Source organism: Manis javanica, chromosome 4 (genome assembly GCF_040802235.1).
Source record: "Manis javanica isolate MJ-LG chromosome 4, MJ_LKY, whole genome shotgun sequence".
In the NCBI taxonomy this organism is placed as follows: Eukaryota; Metazoa; Chordata; class Mammalia; order Pholidota; family Manidae; genus Manis; species Manis javanica.
The window spans coordinates 132234616-132257980 of NC_133159.1; the positions used below are offsets into that span (position 1 = coordinate 132234616).

Genomic DNA, 23365 nt, shown 5'->3' on the forward strand with positions numbered 1-23365 from the left:
CCTAACAACCACATTACGGTTACTGTCCATCAGCTTAGCAAAATGTTGTAGAGTCACTACTTGTCCTCTCTGTGTTGTGCAGCCCACCCTCCCCTTTCTCCCTCCCCCCCATGCATGCTAATCTTAATACCCCTCTTCTTCTTCCCCCCTCTTATCCCTCCCTGCCCACCCATCCTCCCCAGTTCCTTTCCCTTTGGTACCTGTTAGTCCATTTTTGGGTTCTGTAATTCCACTGCTGTTTTGTTCCTTCAGTTTTCCCTTTGTTCTTATACTCCTCAGATGAGTGAAATCATTTGGTATTTCTCTTTCTCCGCTTGGCTTATTTCACTGAGCATAATACTCTCCAGCTCCATCCATGTTGCTGCAAATGGTTGGATTTTTCCACTTCTTATGGCTGAGTAGTATTCCATTGTGTATATGTACCACATCTTCTTTATCCATTCATCTACCGATGGACATTTAGGTTGCTTCCAATTCTTGGCTATTGTAAATAGTGCTGCGATAAACATAGGAGTGCATCTGTCTTTCTCAAACTTGATTGCTGCGTTCTTAGGGTAAATTCCTAGGAGTGGAATTCCTGGGTCAAATGGTAGGTCTGTTTTGAGCATTTTGACGCACCTCCATACTGCTTTCCACAATGGTTGAACTAATTTACATTCCCACCAGCAGTGTAGGAGGGTTCCCCTTTCTCCACAGCCTCGCCAACATTTGTTGTTGTTTGTCTTTTGGATGGCAGCTATCCTTACTGGTGTGAGGTGATACCTCATTGTAGTTTTAATTTGCATTTCTCTGATAATTAGTGATGTGGAGCATCTTTTCATGTGTCTGTTGGCCATCTGTATTTCTTTTTTGGAGAACTGTCTGTTCAGTTCCTCTGCCCATTTTTTAATTGGGTTATTTGTTTTTTGTTTGTTGAGGCGTGTGAGCTCTTTATATATTCTGGACGTCAAGCCTTTATCGGATCTGTCATTTTCAAATATATTCTCCCATACTGTAGGGTTCCTTTTTGTTCTATTGATGGTGTCTTTCGCTGTACAGAAGCTTTTCAGCTTAATGTAGTCCCACTTGCTCATTTTTGCTGTTGTTTTCCTTGCCCGGGGAGATATGTTCAAGAAGAGATCACTCATGTTTATGTCTAAGAGGTTTTTGCCTATGTTTTTTTCCAAGAGTTTAATGGTTTCATGACTTACATTCAGGTCTTTGACCCATTTTGAATTTACTTTTGTGTATGGGGTTAGACAGTGGTCCAGTTTCATTCTCCTACATGTAGCTGTCCAGTTTTGCCAGCACCATCTGTTGAAGAGACTGTCATTTCCCCATTGTATGTCCATGGCTCCTTTATCAAATACTAACTGACCATATATGTTTGGGTTAATGTCTGGGGTCTCTAATCTGTTCCACTGGTCTGTGGCTCTGTTCTTGTGCCAGTACCAAATTGTCTTGATTACTATGGCTTTGTAGTAGAGCTTGAAGTTGGGGAGTGAGATCCCCCCTACTTTATTCTTCTTTTTCAGGATTGCTTTGGCTATTTGGGGTCTTTGGTGTTTCCATATGAATTTTTGAATTATTTGTTCCAATTCATTGAAGAATGTTGCTGGTAATTTGAGAGGGATTGCATCAAATCTGTATATTGCTTTGGGCAGGATGGCCATTTTGACGATATTAATTCTTCCTAGCCATGAGCATGGGATGAGTTTCCATTTATTAGTGTCCCCTTTAATTTCTCTTAAGAGTGACTTGTAGTTTTCAGAGTATAAGTCTTTCACTTCTTTGGTTAGGTTTATTCCTAGGTATTTTATTCTTTTTGATGCAATGGTGAATGGAATTGTTTTCCTGATTTCTCTTTCTATTGATTCGTTGTTAGTGTATAGGAAAGCTACAGATTTCTGTGTGTTAATTTTGTATCCTGCAACTTTGCTGTATTCCAATATCAGTTCTAGTAGTTTTGGAGTGGAGTCTTTAGGGTTTTTTATGTACAGTATCATATCATCTGCAAATAGTGACAGTTTAACTTCTTCTTTACCAATCTGGATTCCTTGTATTTCTTTGTTTTGTCTGATTGCCGTGGCTAGGACCTCCAGTACTATGTTAAATAACAGTGGGGAGAGTGGGCATCCCTGTCTTGTTCCCGATCTCAGAGGAAATGCTTTCAGCTTCTCGCTGTTCAGTATAATGCTGGCTGTGGGTTTATCATATATGGCCTTTATTATGTTGAGGTACTTGCCCTCTATTCCCATTTTGCTGAGAGTTTTATCATGAATGGATGTTGAATTTTGTCAAATGCTTTTTCAGCATCTATGGAGATGATCATGTGGTTTTTGTCTTTCTTTTTGTTGATGTGGTGGATGATATTGATGGATTTTCGAATGTTGTACCATCCTTGCATCCCTGGGATGAACCCCACTTGGTCATGGTGTATGATCCTTTTGATATACTGTTGAATTCTGTTTGCTAATATTTTATTGAGTATTTTTGCATCTACATTCATCAGGGATATTGGTCTGTAATTTTCTTTTTTGGTGGGGTCTTTGCCTGGTTTTGGTATTAGGGTGATGTTGGCCTCATAGAATGAGTTTGGGAGTATTCCCTCTTCTTCTATTTTGTGGAACACTTTAAGGAGAATGGGTATTATGTCTTCTCTGTGTGTCTGATAAAATTCCGAGGTAAATCTGTCCGGCCCCGGGGTTTTGTTCTTGGGTAGTTTTTTGATTACCATTTCAATTTCTTTGCTTGTAATTGGTTTGTTTAACTTTTGTGTTTATTCCTTGGTCAGTCTTGGGAGGTTGTATTTTTCTAGGAAGTTGTCCATTTCTTCTAGGTTTTCCAGCTTGTTGGCATATAGGTTTTCATAGTAGTCTTTAATAATTCTTTGTATTTCTGTGGAGTCTATCGTGATTTTTCCATTCTCATTTCTGATTGTTTTGATTTGTGTTGACTCTCTTTTTCTCTTAATAAGTTGGGCTAGAGGCTTATCTATTTTGTTTATTTTCTCAAAGAACCAGCTCTTGGTTTCGTTGATTTTTGCTATTGTTTTATTCTTCTCAATTTTGTTTATTTCTTCTCTGATCTTTATTATGTCCCTCCTTCTGCTGACGTTAGGCCTCATTTGTTCTTCTTTTTCCAGTTTTGATAATTGTGATGTTAGACTATTCATTTGGGATTGTTCTTCCTTCTTCAAGTGTGCCTGGATTGCTATATACTTTCCTCTTAAGACTGCTTTCGCTGCATCCCACAGAAGTTGGGGCTTAGTGTTGTTGTTGTCATTTGTTTCTATATATTCCTTGATCTCTATTTTGATTTGTTCATTGATCCATTGATTATTTAGTAGCATGTTGTTAAGCCTCCATGTGTTTGTGAGCCTTTTTGTTTTCTTTGTAGAATTTATTTCTACTTTCATACGTTTGTGGTCTGAAAAATTGGTTGGTAGAATTTCAATATTTTGGAATTTACTGAGGCTCTTTTTGTGAGCTAGTATGTGGTCTATTCTGGAGAATGTTCCATGTGCACTTGAGAAGAATGTATATCCTGTTGCTTTTGGATGTAGAGTTCTATAGATGTCTATTAGGTCCATCTGTTCTAGTGTGTTGTTCAGTGCCTGTGTGTCTTTACTTATTTTCTGCCCGGTGGATCTATCCTTTGGGGTGAGTGGTGTGTTGAAGTCTCCTACAATGAATGCATTGCAGTCTATTTCCGTCTTTAGTTCTGTTAGTATTTGCTTCACATATGCTGGTGCTCCTGTATTGGGTGCATATATATTTAGAATGGTTATATCCTCTTGTTGGACTGAGCCCTTTATCATTATGCAGTATCCTTCTTTATCTCTTGTTACTTTCCTTGTTTTGAAGTCTATTTTGTCTGATATTAGTACTGCAACCCCTGCTTTCTTCTCACTGTTGTTTGCCTGAAATATGTTTTTCCATCCCTTGACTTTTAGTCTATGCTTATCTTTGGGTTTAAGGTGAGTTTCTTGTAAGCAGCATATAGATGGGTCTTGCTTTTTTATCCATTCTATTACTCTATGTCTTTTGATTGGTGCATTAAGTCCATTTACATTTAGGGTGACTATTGAGAGATATGTACTTATTGCCATTGCAGGCTTTAGATTCCTGGTTACCAAAGGTTCAAGGTTAGCTTCTTTAGTATCTTACTGCCTAACTTAGCTCGCTTATTGAGCTGTTATATACACTGTCTGGAGATTCTTTTCTTGTCTCCCTTCTTATTCCTCCTCCTCCATTCTTCATATGTTGTGTGTTTTGTTCTGTGCTCTTTTTAGGGGTGCTCCCATCTAGAGCAGTCCCTGTAGGATGCCCTGTAGAGGTGGTTTGTGGGAAGCAAATTCCCTCAGCTTTTGCTTGTCTGGGAATTGTTTAATCCCGCCATCATATGTAAATGATAGTCGTGCTGGATACAGTATCCTTGGTTCAAGGCCCTTCTGTTTCATTGCATTAAGTATATCATGCCATTCTCTTCTGGCCTGTAGGGTTTCTGTTTAGAAGTCTGATGTTAGCCTGACGGGTTTTCCTTTATAGGTGACCTTTTTCTCTCTAGCTGCCTTTAAAACTCTTTCCTTATCCTTGATCCTTGCCATTTTAATTACTATGTGTCTTGGTGTTGTCCTCCTTGGATCCTTTCTGTTGGGAGTTCTGTGTAATTCCATGGTCTGTTCGATTATTTCCTCCCCCAGTTTGGGGAAGTTTTCAGCAATTATTTCTTCAAAGAGACTTTCTATCCCTTTTCCTCTTTCTTCTTCTTCTGGTATCCCTATAATACAAATATTATTCCTTTTGTATTGGTCACATATTTCTCTTAGTGTTGTTTCATTCCTGGAGATCCTTTTATCTCTCTCTATGTCAGCTTCTATACGTTCCTGTTCTCTGGCTTCTATTCCTTCCATGGCCTCTTGCATCTTATCCATTCTGCTTATAAATCCTTCCAGGGATTGTTTCACTTCTGTGATCTCCTTCTTGACATCTGTGATCTCCTTCCAGACTTCATCCCACTGCTCTTGCATTTTTCTCTGCATCTCATCCCACTGCTCTTGCATTTTTCTCTGCATCTCATCCCATTGCTCTTGCATTTTTCTCTGCATCTCCGTCAGCATGTTCATGACTTTTATTTTGAATTCTTTTTCAGGAGGACTATTTAGGTCTGTCTCCCTCTCAGGTGTTGTCTCTGTGATCTTTGTCTGCCTGTAGTTTTGCCTTTTCATGGTGATAGAGATAGTTTGCAGACCTGGTACAAGTGACCGCTGGAAGAGCTTCCCTTCTTGTTGGTTTGTGGCCTTCTCCTGGGAGAATAGCGACCTCTAGTGGCTTGTGCTGGGCAGCTGTGCGCAGACAGGGCTTCTGCTTCCTGCCCAGTTGCTTTGGGGTTTATCTCCGCTGTTGCTGTGGGCTTGGCCTGGCTGGGGCTGTTCCTCCAAAATGGTGGAGCCCCGTTGGACGGGGAGCGGCCGGGAGGCTATTTATCTCCATAAGGGGCCTCTGTGCTCCCTGCTGCCCAGGGGGTTAGAGTGCCCAGAGATCCCCAGATTCCCTGCCTCTGGTCTAAGTGACCTGTCCTGCCCCTTTAAGACTTCCAAAAAGCACTCTCCAAACCAAAACAACAACAGCAGCAATGAGAGAGGGAACAGAAAGGGAAAAAAAAAGGAAAAAACACGTGATTTTTTTTTTTTTTTTTTTGTCCTCAGGTGCCGGTCCCTGGCACCCGCTCACTGGTCCTGCAGCCCTGTCTCCCTAGCACCAGGGTCCCTGTCCTTTCAAGGCTTCCAAAAAGCACCCACCCACCGGTCCCGCAGGGAAGGAACGCTCGATATTCTTTGTCCTCAGGCGCTGGTCCCAGGCACCCGCTCACCAGTCCCGCCGCCCTGCCTCCCTAGCACCGGGGTCCCTGTCCCTTTAAGGCTTCCAAAAAGCACTCACCAAAAAGAGAGAAAAAAAGGGGAAAAACGCGTGATTTCCTCTGTCCTCAGGTGCCGGTCTCAGGCACCCGCCCACCAGTCCCACAGGGAAAAACGCGCGATATTCTTTGTCCTCAGGCACCGGTCCCAGGCACCCGCTCACCAGTCCCGCCGCCCTGCCTCCCTAGCACCGGGGTCCCTGTCCCTTTTAGGCTTCCAAAAAGCGCTCTCCAAAAAGAGGAAAAAAAAGGGGGAAAAACGCGCGATTTCCTCCGTCCTCAAGCGCCGGTCTCAGGCACCTGCCCGCCGGTCCCGCAGGGAGAAACGTGGGATATTCTTTGTCCTCAGGCGCCGGTCCCAGGCACCTGCTCACGGGTCCTGCCACCCTGCCTCCCTAGCAACGGGGGCCCGTCCCTTTAAGGCTTCCAAAAAGCACTTGCCAAAAAAAAACCGCTCCGGTTTCTTTCCACCCGCTGGGAGCCGGGGGGAGGGGCGCTCGGGTCCCGCCGGGCCGGGGCTTGTATCTTACCCCCTTCGCAAGGCGCTGGGTTCTTGCAGGTGTGGATGTGGTCTGGATGTTGTCCTGTGTCCTGTGGTCTCAATTTTAGGAAGATTTTTCTTTGGTATATTTTCATAGCTCTATGTGTTTTGGGAGGAGATTTCCACTGCTCTACTCACGCCGCCATCCTGGCTCTGCCAGGATGATTTTTTTTTTTAACCTAATTGCAGGCCTATTCACTACTCCCTTGCTGAATTTAGCTTCTGGTTCCAGCCTGAACTACTCTGGGACCATTTGCTTGGCCTACATGTTATCAGTCCCTCTCCAGTTTGGAAATTAAAATGTTAATATATATGCATCTATCTTCTTGCCTTTTTCTTTTTCTGTCCCTCTGGTCAGACATTGGTCAAATCAGCCAGCTCTGGGGCCAGCTGTTTGGTCACTGTGCATACTTAGGAGGTCTCGTACTCAGCTTTCTTTACTCCACCCTGCCTGCTGTGTGGTATAATGAATGAGGTTTCTCCTCTCTGCTGACACCTGCCAGCTCTCTATAGCTCAAAGATTTGTTTGATGACTTCTGAAGAATGAATTAAAAATCCTCAAATACACCATGCTGATGAAACTCATTGACACAGTTTTAGGCTGAGGCAGAATACTACGTGTTCATTACTTTTAGGGTTAACTACATCATGAAAGGTTTATGTAAAGGCAGACTTATGTTAGAAGAGAACATTTTTTTTTTCCTCTCACAGAACCTACTTTGGGTCTTACCTTCCTCTTCTCACCGTAAATCCCTGCCTGCTTATCTTATCCATACAGAATACTCATGTGTTACTAGCTTGTCAGCTGAATCATGGACTAAATAGTATAAGGCTTTAGGACTGTTACTTGAAAAGACTGCTTTTTCTCCTTCTTAGTTACCGAACTCCTGAAAAGGGAGTACCACTGAAGATTGAAGTATCCAGCTTTTTAAAAGAAGTGGCACATGGTTGAGCTTATTGGCCCTCAAGGCCATAGAGCTTTCCTGAAAGGACTTCTTACAGAATAGGAAAAAAACACCAAGACCTGTGAAGTTTTCCTTTGTTGGAGCTCCAGGATCTGAAAGCTCCTTGGCTTTTACCTTTCAGTTGTTGCAAGTGGTCCAAACCGCAGTCTGGTTGTACGTACATTGGCCAGGCCTAGGGGAAGAAAACAACCTGACTCTTCTTTGGAGTCTCTACGGAGAGTGTAGAGCAGCTGTTGCCTTGTACCTTACTCCCGAGTAGCAGTTCCGAGATGCCTTGACTTCATGTCTCATTCATCAGATAAGCCAATTATCTAGAGAAACAGATTTTCTCCTCAGTTCCCAGCTTATATTTAGGACTGGTAATGGTTCTTATTCACAGATGAGCAGGCTAAGATTTGGGAAGGAAATTACCACCAACTGCCTCATGTGTTCGAAGAGACCAAGTGCCACTCCCAGTGCTCTGTTAATTGATAGAGCATATCTACAAGTTCAATACCACTTAGCTGGTGCCTTATTCATTAGACCCGGGAGAAGTTTGGGAATAGGAAAATGTTTGTGATTATGCTTGTGTTTACAGGAGGATTGGTCGTTCATCTGATGACCTGGGAGAGGATGATCCTATTGGCTGGTTTGAGCTGGAAGAAGAGTGGGATGAAGCAGATGTCAAATTGCAACAGTGCAGAGTTGCCAAAGTAAGCATTAGTGAGTGTGGCCTTCCTGTATTTGCCCTCTCCTCTCCTTTTAGTCTGTAAGTGTTTACTGAGTAGTTATTCTGTACCAGCCCCATGCCAGCTCTGAAACCCTGGAGGCAAATCAGACAAGATTGACCCTTAAGGAGTTCATAGTTTGGCAGGAGGCACAGATATATGAGACAGTGTGATGTGGGGTGTGATAAAGTAGTATGCAGGGGGCTTGGGCAGCCCAGAGGAGAAGTATTTAACCCAGCCAAGAACTCAGTAGGGAAGGTGCCCCAGGAAAGGTGGTATGATGCTAAGTGTTGGAAGTTGATTAAGCTGTTATCTTTAGTCAGGCTAAGATGTATAGAGAAGGTCGTTTCAGGCTGAGAGAAAAGTACTGAGGCATAAATGCAAAAGAAAAGTGTGTCCACAGCTATGAAAGAAACAGTGGTTATCTGGTTACTTAATTTTTTTTGACATCTCATGTAAATCTTAGTAGGAAGCTTCAGAGAAGGAGGAACTATCTTTAGGGCTATGCATAGTAGGTGCTTAGTAAATATTTATGCAGTCAAGCAGTGGATTCTGAAAGGCCCTCCACAAAGGAGCTTCCACTGTGAGAAGCATATAACTTGCACAGAAGTTGGGCTTTGAAAATGGCTTTAGCTTTGAGCAGACAAGGCTGTGTCCTGGGCTTCTGGCACATGGGTTGCATATATCCATTGGGGGCTTTGAGGTGATTCTTTAGGGCATTCATTGACTGCTTTCTCCATGCAGGGCTTCTGAGTCCCTCTCCTTAAATCTCTCTTGTCCTTTCTAGTATTTGATGGTGAAGTTCCTCTGCCCCCGTCAGGAGTCAGCAGAGCGCTTGGGAGTTCAAGGCTTGAGCATCAGTGGGTACCTCCGACCTGCGAGAGCAGAAGCGCAACAACAGAGCATCGTCTGTGCTCACTGCAGAAAGGACACGGAGGAGAGTGTCTGCGGGGCCGCACTGCTCCTCAGGACCCTGCAGTTCATTCAGCAGCTCGCCCATGACCTGGTAGTGTTTCCTCAGTTGTGAAGCCTTGTTCCTTTGGGAAAAATAAGTGACAGTGTTTGGGCCAATGAACACACCAGTGTAACCCAGCCCTGATGGAGCCGTGTAGTGTGAATGAGTATGGCAGCGTCCTGCTGCTGTGGGGACACTGGAAGGCCAAGGGGGTGACATGGGCGTCGATGGCATCAGTCAGTGAAGACTAAGTGGTGTAGGAACCACTTCCTGAAATAGACCTACAGACGAATCTTAAAGAGCCCCTAACAGTTGTTGCCGGAAGTAAACTAGGGAGACAGAGCATGGTTATGGAGTTTATGTCTTCTTTAGGTCATAAGAGAATTATTCCTGAAGTGCAAGTGAATTCTGCTTGTTTACTAAAAGTATCAAAATAATGTCAGGGTTTCAAATCATTTGTGTTTTGATACTGACTCTACAGTCATTAATGAAAACGCAGTGGCAACTCTGAGGAAGATTCTTGAAGCCATCACCACAGAACGAGGCTTATCTGGGGAATCCCGCGGAGCCTTCTCCCATGTGGTGTGCAGCAGTGTCCACTCTTGATCCTCATTCAGCTTTAGGGCACGCTCAGAGGCCGGTGATTCAGTTTCTGTCTGGTTTGTTTGGTCTTTGTTATTCAGGCTCTTCTATCATAGCAGAAAATAACACGTGAGAGGGAGATGCTTAGGCGTAGCAGAAGCCTTTACAGCAAGATTGATCTTTCAGCCTACACACAGGGAAGGGCCAAAGCACCCTGCAGTATACTCCTGGATAGTAATCACTGTCAAGTGAAGTATTGCTTACATTCTAGTGTGGTGTTCATGGAGTCAGCGAGCCTTCATCAGTGTGTGTGTGAGAGAGAGAGAGAGATGAGTATACATACATTTGCATATATACATGCACACATTTTAGAAAGTCTTGCACCAGAAACAGTTGTTCACAGACATTTTAGTAGTTAAGAATAAGCATCAGTTGCATGGGAATTTTACCCATGTGGAGCTACCTCATCCCTTAACAATGAAGAATAAATGGGCCATTATAATATTTTTCTAAATGTATTTTTCAATTTTATTTTTTCTGGTCTTTATAATTTTTCAGGTACAGCAGAAGGAAAGTGGCTTGAAATATAGATCTTTTCTGGACTTTGCTGGTCTTGATCTGGAGATCTTCTGGAATTTTTACAATAAATTAAAGCAAAAGTAGGTCAGAAATTGTTATAAAGTGATAATCACACAAACACAACTGAAAACACTGTCTGGCTGTCCTAAATGGACAATTTTTTTCTTTTGAGATTTTTTATTTCCCACTAGTTCATCTTGTTCTAATTTGAAAGATTTGGTTTTTATTGAAACTAAAACCTCACATTTCTATAAAATAATTGGACAATGTTTTTGCCAACATTTTATCACTTGATTATCATTACAACCTTATGGGATAAACAGGTCAGGCATTATAATAGTATCCTCATTTTACAGATGAAGAAACAAGATCAGAAATGCATTTCCTCACCACACAATGGGCAGGGTCAGATAAGGTCTGCATTTTCAGGCTCTGCCCAGTACAGTGTTCTTCCTGTTCCACTGTTCTTCCTCTTGGTTGGCTGGCATTCTTTTTACCAGCCTGATGCCCAGAGAAGAGTCCTTTGTAGACAGCTGTTTGGCTTTGGAGTGTAAAAGCACCTTGCTTCTTTGCTCTCTGACGATGTTTGTCCTTCTGTAGCCCAAGGGAAGAATGCATCTGCGCCCAGACCCTGCTTCTACAGCTCCTGCAAAGCTGCTTCTGGGTGCTGCGGGGAGACACACCAGCTGCCCCCAAGGAGTCAAAGGCTCTAAGACAGAGCCCTAGAGGGGTGGAGGCTGCCAAGGAGCTCTACACACACTTATGTGATGGTAGGGATTGGGGTTTTTCTTTAATGTGACCCTGAGCTGGTAGCATGCAGGGCCTCTTACTTTAGGCTATGGGGGTCCTGTGATCATACAAGCCCAGGAAAAAGCTTTGGAAAATGAATATTTCTTTGATTCTCTTCTTAATCATTATTTTGAGTTCAGGATTTATTGCCTCATCATTGACTTCCTTTTGGTTTCTGGTACACAGTTATGTTATATTAAGAGTAATTATTACCAAACTATTCAGTCTTTACTTCAGCTAAGACACTGTGATGAGGCTGACAGATTGAGGGCAAGAGACAATAATGATAAATTGAGAATAAAACACATGTAACCATCTGAAGTTATTTTTAAGCCTTTGCCAAGTTGTGTCTCAAAAGGACAGGGAAATAATGAGGTAAAAACTGGTACATATTATCATTATTTTAGTTAAGTGTAAACAAAAAAATGATTTTCTTATACTACCTAACCTGTACAGAGTATTTCCTTGCTCTGCTATTAACTACAAAGTGGAAATCGTGAGTTTATAAGCTAGTTAAAACAGATACATATATATATATATAGGAAGCAAGTAGATAAAGTATATTAAAGTCAGTTCCATTATTTATTTTTATCAGTGGTGGATAGGGTGGATGGAAACTCTGTGCCTGTGGAAATATTAAAACAAGAAGTCAGGAATACTCTTCTTAATGGGGCTGCCATCTTCTTTCCTGATCGACAGACCCGGAGGAACCAGCTCTTCACCATGATGGTAATTACTTATATTAAAAGCATGTATCCCATCCCTGAAGTCTGTTGAGATGAAATTTATTAGTCTTTGTTTTCTACGAATATCTTCTCAATTTCAATTGCCCAAATTGTATTTAATACTTACTATATGCATAGGTTTGCTTGGGACACAGACATCCAAGTGTTGTCGGGCAGCTGCATCCAGGGAAGTCTCTCCATGCCCACTAGGAGAAACCTCAAACTGGATGGCAGAGGTTTCTTGACCCTGAATAAGAAAGAATTCTCGAACAGGTCAGATGAGCGTTAAGTAAGGAAGGAATTCATTAAAGTGAGAGTAGCAGCAAATGGCAATAACCATGCAGACAGCAGAGAGCAAGGAAGAGCAGAGGGAGAAAAGAGAATTTCACTGAACCCCTGCTCAGCATAGGGCAAATCCCTTGCCAACTCCTGAAGCCAGAATCACCTGGCATCCAGTCTCCACTTGAATCTGCACAGCGTGGGAACTAAGCCCCCACCACCCCAGGACTCAGGGGAGCCGCAGAGCACAAGATGGAGTGAGATTATGGGAAGTGAGAACTTCCCAAAGGCAAAGAAAGGAGATTTTTGGGCAGGTTACTAAAGAACACGATTGTACAGCTGCAGTCCTGTCCAGGTCACCCAGGTGATGGGAACTTGCAAGCCCAAATCAGAGACCTTAGTCTGAAGTAGAACAGAGAGAGTGAAGACTTGTGCTTAAGTCTAGAAAACTGAGTGAAATAGCAAAGTAACAGATGCTTACCACTGGAAGAGCACAGAGACAAAATGCAGTAAGTTGAGCAGTGAGAAGTCTTTTATTTAAAGCAAAAAGTACACACACGAAGAAAGGGGAGTGCAGGCAACCTCAGAGAGGAGGCGCACTTAAGAGCTTAGGATTCTGTCTTTTAAGGCTTTCAAGAATGGGGCAAAGGGCGGGGGTTGGGAGGTCTAGACTTGGCCTGACACGTGGTCTCACAATGTCTGTCTGTAGTGAGAAACATTATGCCACCATCCATAGTCAGTCCTCTAGGTATTCAGTCAGACAAACTTAACACAAGGAATTTCTTGATCCTGTTCTCCAAGCGCTCTCATTGGTGGCTTTTGAGTGCTGGGAATGTATCATTTAGGACTGCTCGCCCTGCCTTAGGTTGGGGTGTTTGTTAGCTGATTACCGTAAGGTATGTTAGGAATCTGACCTCCTCACTCCCTGGTTTTTAAAATGAAATCTTAGCCTTAAGGTGGGGTCCCTCCTCTTCTTACTATGCTATTTATATCTTGGCATTTTTCATCATAGGCAGGAAAAATTAATCATGATGCTTGTCCCATGGCCCTACCCTGCTTCACAAGGACATAGTAACTGTACTCAAGGTGGAGGTGAGGTCATCCTCACCTCCATTTCATAACCTGAGGTCTCACAAGGGAGAGTAGAGTCGGCTTCATCTTTATGACTTGCCTACAACCAGGTGGTCTTTTTACATTTTAACTTTTTATTATGGGAAAATCTAAAATAAGTACAGAATTGGATGAAATAGTATGATGAATCTCTCCAGCCCCCAAATGTACCCATCACCTAGATTCAACAATTATAAACTCATCTGATTTATTTCATCAGCTAATCTTATTTCATCTATAATATACCTCACCCACTCTACCCCCCTCTGATATTACTTCAAAGTAAATCCCTAACATATTTTACTTATAAATATTTCAGTTTGTATCTGTAAAGCAAATGTAACCCAGTTTTAATCCTCAGCTGGTTGTTCTAACCTTCCCAGACTCCTTGTTACTCAGACATTAGTACTGGGGGTGAAAAAATGCTTTCAGTATTTAACAAGCATTATGTTACCAGATGGAATATCCTATACAAAGATCCAGGTTTTTAATTCTGAAGTAAGTATTTCTACATGAAAATGAGTGTGATACATGAAAAAAATATTAATGATACATAAAAAAGTTCTCTAAGCCATACTAAGAACATCTTGGTAAAGGGAACTTCAAAGTTTCCAGTGTTGTAGTGATGGTAAAATTCAGGAAAACAAAAGTAAACTAACGGTGTACAAGAAAGTAAAATTATAGACCAATCTTAACACAGAAAAAATCTTAACAAAATGTTAGTAAACCAGTCGAACAAAATATAAACAAAATTATAACTGAGTTAGATATACTCTGGAATAGAAGGATGGCTTAACAACAACAACAAAAAAAAACAGTAAATGAAATTAGAGAAAAAAAATCGGTAAATGCAGACTAAATTCTGATTATGATTAAAACAACAAAACCATTAACAAACTTGAAATGGTAGGGAACTCCCTTAATCTGATGGAGAGCATGTATTTAAAACCTATAATAGACAGTATGCTGGAGTCATTGTAAGCTTTGCTTTCAAATTGAGGAATAAGACAAGGATGCTTACTGTCCCTGCTTCTCATTTATATTGTATTACAGGGCCTAACCAGTGCTGTAAGACCAGGAAAAGAATATTTAAAGATACCCATTGGAAAGAAAAGCAAATAATAATTATTTTTAGATGATATGGTTATAGATTATTATTTACTGTCTGTGTAGACAAGTAACTACTAATAAGATTCAACAAAGAAAACTAGACAGCATAAAAAGGCATTTCTGTATGAAACAACTAATTAGCAAATGTAATAAAAGTGCTCTGTGGGATGGGTAAAGCTCCATTAAAATCAAGGAAGGAACAAAAGTGTGGTCCCTAATGACAAAGGACTGCAGTCCAGTTGGGGACACCTGCCGTAGGAAGAACTGATACCATATACAATAGGTGTTCAAAGGAGATGCCAAGTGAACGAGGAAGGTGTCAGAGAGGAGGAAGGATCTTTGATTATTTCCAGCTGTCTGAAAAATTTGTGTATCAGCTAGAGGGATCAGTTTTCATTTTGTGAGTTATAACCTTTGACCTCCTCAGCTGACCTGACCCAAGGGACTAAGGACTGTCCGGTGAGGCTTCATCGTACTTGTTTGCCAGAAGCGTTTACCAGGTGGCTAAGGAAATGGGTTTTTTGCTAGTATGTGTTCTGCACAGAAAAATAAAGAGAACATGTGACCTCTGGAATGACATTACTGACTATTAGCAGAGCAGCCCAGTCACCTTCCCTTTCTTTACCCATCTTGTCTGATGGCAGTGGGAAGGATTTTACTTTCCTTCCTCATGTGGATGAATTAAACAGCACTGTTGTCTGTTGTGATCATATCTTATCTCCCCCTGCCTGTACCAGGCAGGGCTCTGGGTCCTAAATCCTCTGGAAATCTCCCTTGGTGCCTTGCATAGCAGTAGGTGTTCAATACATTTATTGAACTAAGGGGGAAAAAGTGCCCCTGAAGTAGCCCAGTAGCCTTTTCAGGAGGTGTGATTCCTATAGCTGTCTCTGTGGGTGGTTCTGGCTTATATAGAGAAGGCTGAGACCTTGTTTAAAAATAGAGTGCTCACAAGAAGTGTTCTCTGTCCCTACCCTTTTCTCTTGTGGTGGTATGGCCAGTGATGAAAAGTATGCACCTTTTGGAGGTTATCTTCCTAAGCATTTGTGTCAAGTTTCCCTGCAGGAAAGCTTGAAAACAGCAGCTTCACTCAGCAGTGAACGCAAGTAAACCTGCCATCTTTCATTTAGGCAGGTGGTTCTGCTCCTTCACGCTAGCCCAGGTCTTAGTTGGGCACCATGAGGTGGTGTGCCGACCCTAGTTTTCCTCAGTCTTGGGAGCAGTGGGCAGTGGCATTACATGCTGCTCTATGTCTCTGGAATGTTGTAGAATTTTCTAAATGAGTGCTTTCTTGTTTTCTAGAAGAATGTCACCGAGCAGGAACACAAGCAGTCCCTGCAGCTCACTTTCCGCTCACTGTGCACATATTTTAGGTACGCTTATAATTCTTCTCAGTTGCCGACATTTTATATCTTTGCAAAGTTGTGTTTTTAGCTGTCTTCTCCTATCATGTACTTTCAGAGTAACGAGGTACTTCCCTCTGCTCAGCCAGGTTTCTAGAGGGAGATGTCACCAATCACAGGATTGACTAAAATAATGGTAGAATAATCCTCTCGTCAAGAGCACAATCCAAGTCCCAGTCACTGTAAGGAAATTTAGAGTTGAACCCTTTGAAGATCTTTTGAGCACCTAAGTCTCTAAGTGACTTTTGAACAAAAACTGAAGCCAAAGGAATTTGGGGTCCTGTACTCAAGTCTAAAAACAGTTGCGTTAGAACTCAACGGCAGAAGCCCAGAATGGTTGTTTAGCAAAAGAAGTGTGCTAGGAGGGGCTGACTTGGAGATTTTAACCGGCTTTGACTACCAAGGAAGCTAATGGGCCCAGAGGTCACTTTATTGGATGCATAGAGTCTTGAAGGAGGGAGGGAACTCGTAGCCTGAGCTGTTGTCTTATGTCAGCCGATACCTGGTATAGATGCTCGTCTTAGAGGGCTGTATAAAATGTGCTCAGAATCGACTATAAGGATGATGAAAGAGCCTGGAGCTGTCACATGAAGAACATTTGAAGACACTGGGAGTGCTTAGATCATCAAGTTAGCAGTCATGAGATGAGGTGCATTTCTGACTGGTGGTCAAGATGGTTTATTTATCAGATTTATTCTTCAGAATCTCCTTTAAGGACTTGAGAAGTTACAGGCCTGTGCTAACATGAGGATATGTGAACAGACAATGGCACAGATCCAGCTGGGACGGACCATGGCCTCTTTCCTGAGCAAACTGCTCACATCCTGTGGAACTGATGATGAAATCTTGCTAGGTTCTGTTTTGAGACCTTTTATGATAGAAAGTATGAAAACACCCTTGCTGAAAAAAAGATGTCATGACTAACTTTTTCCTTTTAGTGATAAGGATCCAGGCGGCCTCCTGCTGTTACCTGAGAAAGGCGAGCTGGCCGACATGAACATCAGCGAAGTACTTGGAGTCATGAGCACTCTCGTCACCGTTGCTGCTCGAGAGGTAACTGATGGCCACTCCCTGTTCTCTTTGCCTCATGCCTTTGGGAGCACGTGGTATGGCAGTCACTTTTCCTTCCTCTTTAGCCACCATTGGTGGCATGAATGTAACTTTGTTTCTGTGACCAGTACAGATGAGCACAAAGCTTCCCCAGCCTGCCTTGCAACAGCCAGTCCTGCAAATGAGGGGACACTCACCTGTCCCTTGGTAGACAACGAGCAATTAATACATGAAAGTGCTCACTAACACTTCCTTTGAAAAAAGAGGAATGGATTTTTACCCAGTTCCCTTGAAGTGTCAGTCAGTGAGCCTAGCAAATAGTCACATTTGTGCCATGAATTCTATGGAAAACTGCTTTTACTTTTTTAAAATTTCAGATTACTTAGCAAATCCATAGACTAATCAAATCAGAAAAGATAGTCTCTTTTTTCTGTGCTAATGATATTTTATCATTTTTGCTTTATTTATTTATTTTTTAATATGAAGCATTTTGTTTCTCAGAATGTAGTCCCTACATCAACTAGATCGGAATTACTGGATATATTCTGACAGAAATTTGGATTTCTAGGTCCCAACCCAAGCTAAGAATCTCCTTGCATCAGGCTCCCCAGAAAGTCTGCAGTGATGGAATCCCTGTAACTGGGAGACAAGAGCAGCCTCGTTAGACTAAATATGGGAATGAGGGAATTAGAGGGGATGTTACATTGGAGTATTTAATGACATGGACTTCAGGCTAACACATATTATGTGGCTGAACTCAGGGTCTTTGAGTCTCTTACATTCTTGTTAGTACTTTGCTGTTTTCAGGTTGCTGCTGGAGCCATGATTTCCTTCCTTCTCAGCTGTATGCAGTAATAGGCCAGTTAGCAGAGGTCCCCCCATTTGCTCGTAGGGACCATAGAGAGCCTGCAGTGTGCTACGTTATTTGCCGAGGTCACACTGAGGCCTGCCCTTGTGTGGACCTAGTACTACTTTAAATCCAGGGTTGTTTTATTTCACTGTGATGCCTATGTTCTTTAAGGTAACGTATTGACTTTATAAGCCTTAACTATTTTTAATCAGTGCTCTATTTTCTGCTGTCACATTAATGTTCTCTTTGGTTACTCTCTGTTTTCTGTCTCATTTCCAGGCTCTCTGGCCCATCTCTTAAAAACTTTCAGCCTACTGCTTACCAGTATTTGCTCTCTGCCCCTGTAGCCATGCCTCACTCTTAAGCGCTGTCCTTATTTCTGCCACTTCCCACACCTGCTCTTTCACCTGGAACTTATCTAAATTCTGCCTGTTTCTCAGACCCCTAACGTCTTATTCAAGTTCTGCAGTCACGTCATCAGTGCCATTGGGCAGAAGACTCTACTGCTCTCTCCTGGTTTTCTAGGTGTTAATCCTGCCTCCTGTGTGCTGGCACCAGGACTGAAGCCCAGGCCATGCGACTCTTAGTCTTGTCCTCTTTCCGTTAGAGCAGACATACTGTAAGATATAGGTAGAGAAATGAGGTAACCTTGGTCCAAGGGAATTCCCCATAATTTTTGCCACTTGGAAATTAAATATTTGTCCTTTCTTTCTGTTCACTTGCCTGGGATACAAAGGAACTTAGAGGCTTCATTGAACCTCCCAGACTGGGGATCACTGCAGCTCTTGAGACATTTCAATGAATTATCTTACAGTAAAAAACATTTACTGTTTTGCTAAAAAGGAAGAGTTAGATCAAAAAAATATTTTTATACTCATTAAAAATGTATCTAGTCTTTAATTTTTCTTATATATTTATTATTTCAATATCTACTGAATGCCTGCTGTGTGCCAGGTCCTGTGCTAGGCATAGGGGCTACAACTTGAAAAAGCAGTTCTTGAGGAGCAGACAAACTTGTACTTGGACAGTTATAGCAGTACACTGAGGGTCATAAAAGCATAGGGTCTTGGGAGGTACAGACGAGGACACCTAAGCATGTCAGGTGGAGGTAGGTAGTGGAGCTTGCAAAAGACTTTCTGGAGCAGGTAGACCTGGAGGTCATTGTGAAACCACCAATAGAGTCTAACCAAGCAAAGAGGAAGGGGGTGTTCGGGAAGAGCCAGTGACAAGACAGGAAGGAGCAGGTATTTGAAGAGGAGAATGATAAGGGGTAGACTGAACATTTTGCACTTATGGTTCTGGTAGGACTTCGGTGATGTGACCTGGTTGGACACTCAGAAGCTGAGTGCTAGAAATAGAGATTCTGCAATCATTAACAAACAGGTGATAGTTGAAGCCATGACTGTAGGTGTGCTCTCATCACTTAAGGGCATCTTAAGGAATAGCTACACAGAAAGGGCAGCCAGGAGAGTAAGAAGGAGTGGCAGGAAGAAATTCAGGGGAGACAGGAGCTGAGGGAGGAGAGAGTTTCAAGAAGGGCAGTGATCAGTAAAGCCAGTAAGGTTAAGGTCAAGTGAGAGGCTCTGCCCTCTAGGTGGTAACTGATGCCTTTGGGGAATGGTGTCAGTGAGTGGTGGAAACAGAAGTAGTAGAACGGCAGGGAGGAGAAAGGCAGAAACAGAGCATGTGTAGGCAGCTTTTAAAAATGAAATACACATACAAAAGAGTATGTGTTGATGGACAGTTAAATAAACAGCTGTCTGTTTTAAGAACTAGAACATTACCCGTATTTTTGAAGTCCCCACACCTACCCTTCCACAGCTCCCCTTCCTCCTTCCTCACCATAGGTAACCACCATTCTGAAGTTTATATTCATCATTGCTTTGTTTTTCTTTCTAGTTATCCCTACACAACAGGTTTGTTTTGCCTGGTTTAGATCTTTAATGCCATCATATAGTGTACAATCTTTCGGGACATGTTTTTTCACTCAGCAGCATTTTGGGGATTATCCGTGTTGATGTATGTGCTGTAGTTGTTTTCACTGGTGCTCAAAGTTTCCATATGAATCTGCCACATTTATTTATGTATTTTACTTTGGAGGAGTAGTTACATTGTTTGCTGTTTGGGGCAATGAAACAAATTGTGATGTGAGCCTACCTTGTGGTTCTTAACATGCAGGACTTTTATCCCTAAAGGTCAGGTGACTCTTCAAAGACACTCTGAAGAGAAAAGATGATGGCTAAAGAGCCATAGAGAGATGAAGAACTGTTTATGGTGAGAGATATTTGATTGAAGGTTCAGGGGAAGAAGCCAGAGACAAAAGGGACTTGAAGATGTGAGAGAGAAGAGATAGCTGGTAGGTCAGGATCCTGAGGGGCCGGAGATGACACACAGAGTAAAGACCATTCACAAGAGTTCTGAGGAGCAGGAGGGCAAGAGAGGAGTTTTCATAATATCGTCTTCCTTGATCACTTTTGGATTGAAAGCTCTTTCATAACATTTCCCCTTTACCCTAGAATGTTCTTGTCAGTGACAGCTGCTCCCTTAGAGAATGTCCTTGGCTGTGTTCTGTGAATGGCCTTGTAAACACTTTCCATTTGTCTCCTCCCTTGTAGTGTGAGCTGTTGATGCTCAATGGGGCCCAAGGGGAGGTTGGCTCTGTGCTCTTCTCCCTGTTCTGGTCCGTCCAAGGCAGCCTGCTTTCCTGGTGCTACCTGCAGCTGAAGAGCATGGACTCTGCAGCCAAAGATCTTGCCGTTGACCTTATTGAAAAATGTGAGTTTCAGTGCAAAATCCCTGAAAACAGCTGAGTGTTTGGCTTTTAACTCTGTGTGTGTGTTTTCATCTTCAGTACCTCATGCACAGAGTATATGTATGATTTTCTTTTCTTTATTACAAATAAGATCTGTCTTTGGGTTGTTTTTCCTTCTTAAAATAGAATTCTGTAGCATGTCTTTTTGCCCAGAGTTTCCTGTCTGACCATGGTAGGATGCCTGAGTATTTCTGGTGTGAGGTTTGGTCATTTCACAACCTACACATTGCCTCTGCAGTCAGACAGCTCTCTTAGATGTGTCACACTCTTTAGTAGAGTCTGTCATGCCTGTTAAGTCACCCAAAAAAGAAAGCCCTGAACTTTAAAAAATCTTAAGGAGCATCTGAGAGCACTTGCAGTGACCTTTGCTGATGCTGAAAATGCTCATGATGCTGAAAATGCTCAGGTTCATGTCCCAGAAGCCCAGAGAAAATAAAATGAAATTCAACAGGTTCTGAGAATTTGTCTGGGGAAAATTCAGTTCCATTGGACTTGGTTTCAGCAGTTCTGACAAAAATGCCTGCAGAGCTGTGTCCTGGCCCCTGGAGCTTGGCCATTGGATGGTGCGCCTGGCGGTGGATCTGTTGTCAACAAAGGGAAAGGCCACCTTGCTACTCAGGTGGTCAGCCAGGTGACTTCACTTTATAAAAGGGCATCTCCACCTCATCGAAAAGTAGCAAGGAAAAAAAATCCCTCACTTTGAGATTTGCACTGCTTTTCGCTCTCAGAGGAAAACATCCATATGATACTTAATGGTCTCGTGGTTCTTCTGATGTGAAATTCCCTCCACCGCTTCTGCACCCTCTCCAGCTTTTTCTTTGATGATGACCAGGCAAGTGATATTTCCACCATATAAAACAGTAATTATTTTCTTTGTGTTTTGGTAGATGTGGGACAGTTTCTGGCCAGCATGAGAGTGATTTTGGAATCCCTTTTGTCTCAGTATAGTGGAAAAACCATAGTAGAAAAATTATGTAATTCAGTGTTTTCCATGGCAGCTCGTCAACTGGTAAGACCAAGCGGCAGCCACTGGTAAAGGGCGGGAGGGGCTGATGACCTGCACCTGCAAGCAGAGTCTGAGGTGGACTCAAAGTGCTTCATTTGTCTCCCTTTAGGTAGTCTTCCTACTGGACTTCTGCGCGTTAGACATTTCCCACTGCACACTCCTAAGAGAGTTCAGTGCCCTCACAGAGCTTCTCAAGAAGCTCTGCAGCGATCCCGAGGGAGGACTGAATAAGGTAACTCCAGCTGGCATTTGAACCTGCTTGCTGTCCCCTCTCAGGAGTGATGTGACCATACTTAATGAAATATGCCATTAAGACAGATCTACACAAACAAATTGCCTCTAGAAGACCCCCCTGTATTTTATCACTGGTTTTGCCAATAAGGATAAATGCCAGTCCGAGTTGATTTGGCGTAGTCACTTTAGAAAGGAGATACACAGGCAACTGTACATAGATTTAATTTAATTTTATAACACATGAAGTTATATAAAAACCATGTAAGTGAATAACCAGATTAAAGTCTAGAAGAGAAAATGTATGTGAAAGACAAATTAGGAGATTTGGTATTTCAAAGAATTTTCTCCCTTACTGAACGTTACAGGACACAGTTTTTTCACTCTCTTGTTTGAACCTCACAACACGTTTGTGGAAGTAGAAAGAGCACATATTAAACAGTCTTTTTTAAACCTAACAAAGCAAAGACTAAAAAATGGGGAAGGAGAAAAGAGGATGCGCTCAGGTTTGCCAGAGTCCCAAAGTTAGTGTTTTTTCTGCTGGAAATTCATGCTAGTAGCAATTTGTAAGAGACAGTTCTTCCATAGTTAGAAAATAAGAGATAATCGCAAGATTACTAGAGTGCAACAGAAGCCTCATGTCTACTCTGCTGAGTGATACAGGTATGTTCCTCTGTATAGACAGCTGGGAAGGGTGGGCATGTTTTAGCCTGTGGTAATTTGTGTAGGGATGTCAAAAACTCTCCTGTTTGGATGTAGAAACACTGTTCGCTACATGTGGCTGGTTGTAGGCTAATGAAAACCTTTCTTGACTTGTTTGTTTGCACAGATGGACGTTGAGACTTGGCAACAGGAACGTCCTGTGGTGTTACATACATGGACTAAGGAGTCTGCCCACAACTATGAAAACAACTGCCATGAGGTGTCTGTCTTTGTTAGCCCAGGGGCAACATATTTTGAGGTGGAATTTGATGAGCGGTGTGAAACTGAAAAAAGGTAAGATGCACGTGTTCTTTTCCCAAGCAATAATGGATCAAAAATGAGAGAAGGAAAGTGATAGAGATTATCCTTTCACAGGTATGATTATCTGGAATTTACTGATGCTAGAGGTGGAAAAACGCGCTATGACACAAAAGTTGGCACTGACAAATGGCCCAAGGTGAGTGGCATTCCCAGAAGGAGATGAAATGCCTGCCAAGGCACCAGCTTCTCTTTTATCGGCCCTCGGGGGGAACGGGGTGTGGTCTTTAAGGGAAGGAAGAGTTTGTGTCAAAGTCCAACAAACTAAACTCATTTCCTGTTCCATGAGGAAAGGGGCTCCAGAGCACAGTGGCGCCCCTTTGTCATGCGTCATGCGTAGCTGCCTGGGCACTGCAGTGACAGCGCTTGGCCCAGGAAGTCTAATAATTCACTACCTGGTTCTTCATAGGAAAAGTTTGCCAACCCCTCCTTTATACCACATTGTTCAGAGTAAATGGGGAGTTGTAATCCTTGGCAAGAAGGGGCTGATGGGCCCAGGAGGGCCCAGACCGTGGTAGTGGAAGCCAGGAGTCCACCTCACAGTGAGGTCTGCGTGATCCCTGGGGCGGGAAGGTTAAGTACTGTTTCAGGCTGTGACTGCCTTTCTGCCATCGTGGCTCTTGGTTGGGAGTGAAGGAATGGATGAGCATGATCGCTGGTTGAATAGGCAGTGGGCAGATAGGCATCTGAGGTTTGGGAAACTGACCAGCAATTTCCTGCCAGCTTAATTTCTTCTTGAGGTGCGGTTGTGAATTT

At 42.6% G+C, this 23365-nt stretch overlaps 1 protein-coding gene across 3 annotated transcripts in view; it reads left to right on the forward strand.

Annotated features, from left to right (window-relative positions):
- ZZEF1 (zinc finger ZZ-type and EF-hand domain containing 1) overlaps positions 1-23365 on the forward strand; it is a 137561-nt gene that overhangs the window by 56229 nt on the left and 57967 nt on the right. For 2 of the 3 annotated variants that reach the window (XR_012130534.1, XM_073234989.1), the window contains exons 12-23: positions 7982-8096; positions 8899-9117; positions 10207-10307; positions 10828-10997; positions 11612-11745; positions 15540-15610; positions 16579-16693; positions 20156-20315; positions 21240-21361; positions 21468-21590; positions 22419-22585; positions 22667-22748. Coding sequence is in view for 2 of the 3 variants with exons in the window: in XM_073234989.1 (XP_073091090.1) it covers positions 7982-8096; positions 8899-9117; positions 10207-10307; positions 10828-10997; positions 11612-11745; positions 15540-15610; positions 16579-16693; positions 20156-20315; positions 21240-21361; positions 21468-21590; positions 22419-22585; positions 22667-22748 (1579 nt within the window). In the remaining variant the exon portion in view is untranslated. The remainder of the gene's footprint in view (positions 1-7981; positions 8097-8898; positions 9118-10206; positions 10308-10827; positions 10998-11611; positions 11746-15539; positions 15611-16578; positions 16694-20155; positions 20316-21239; positions 21362-21467; positions 21591-22418; positions 22586-22666; positions 22749-23365) is intronic. The other variant, XM_073234990.1, reaches the window with a different exon arrangement.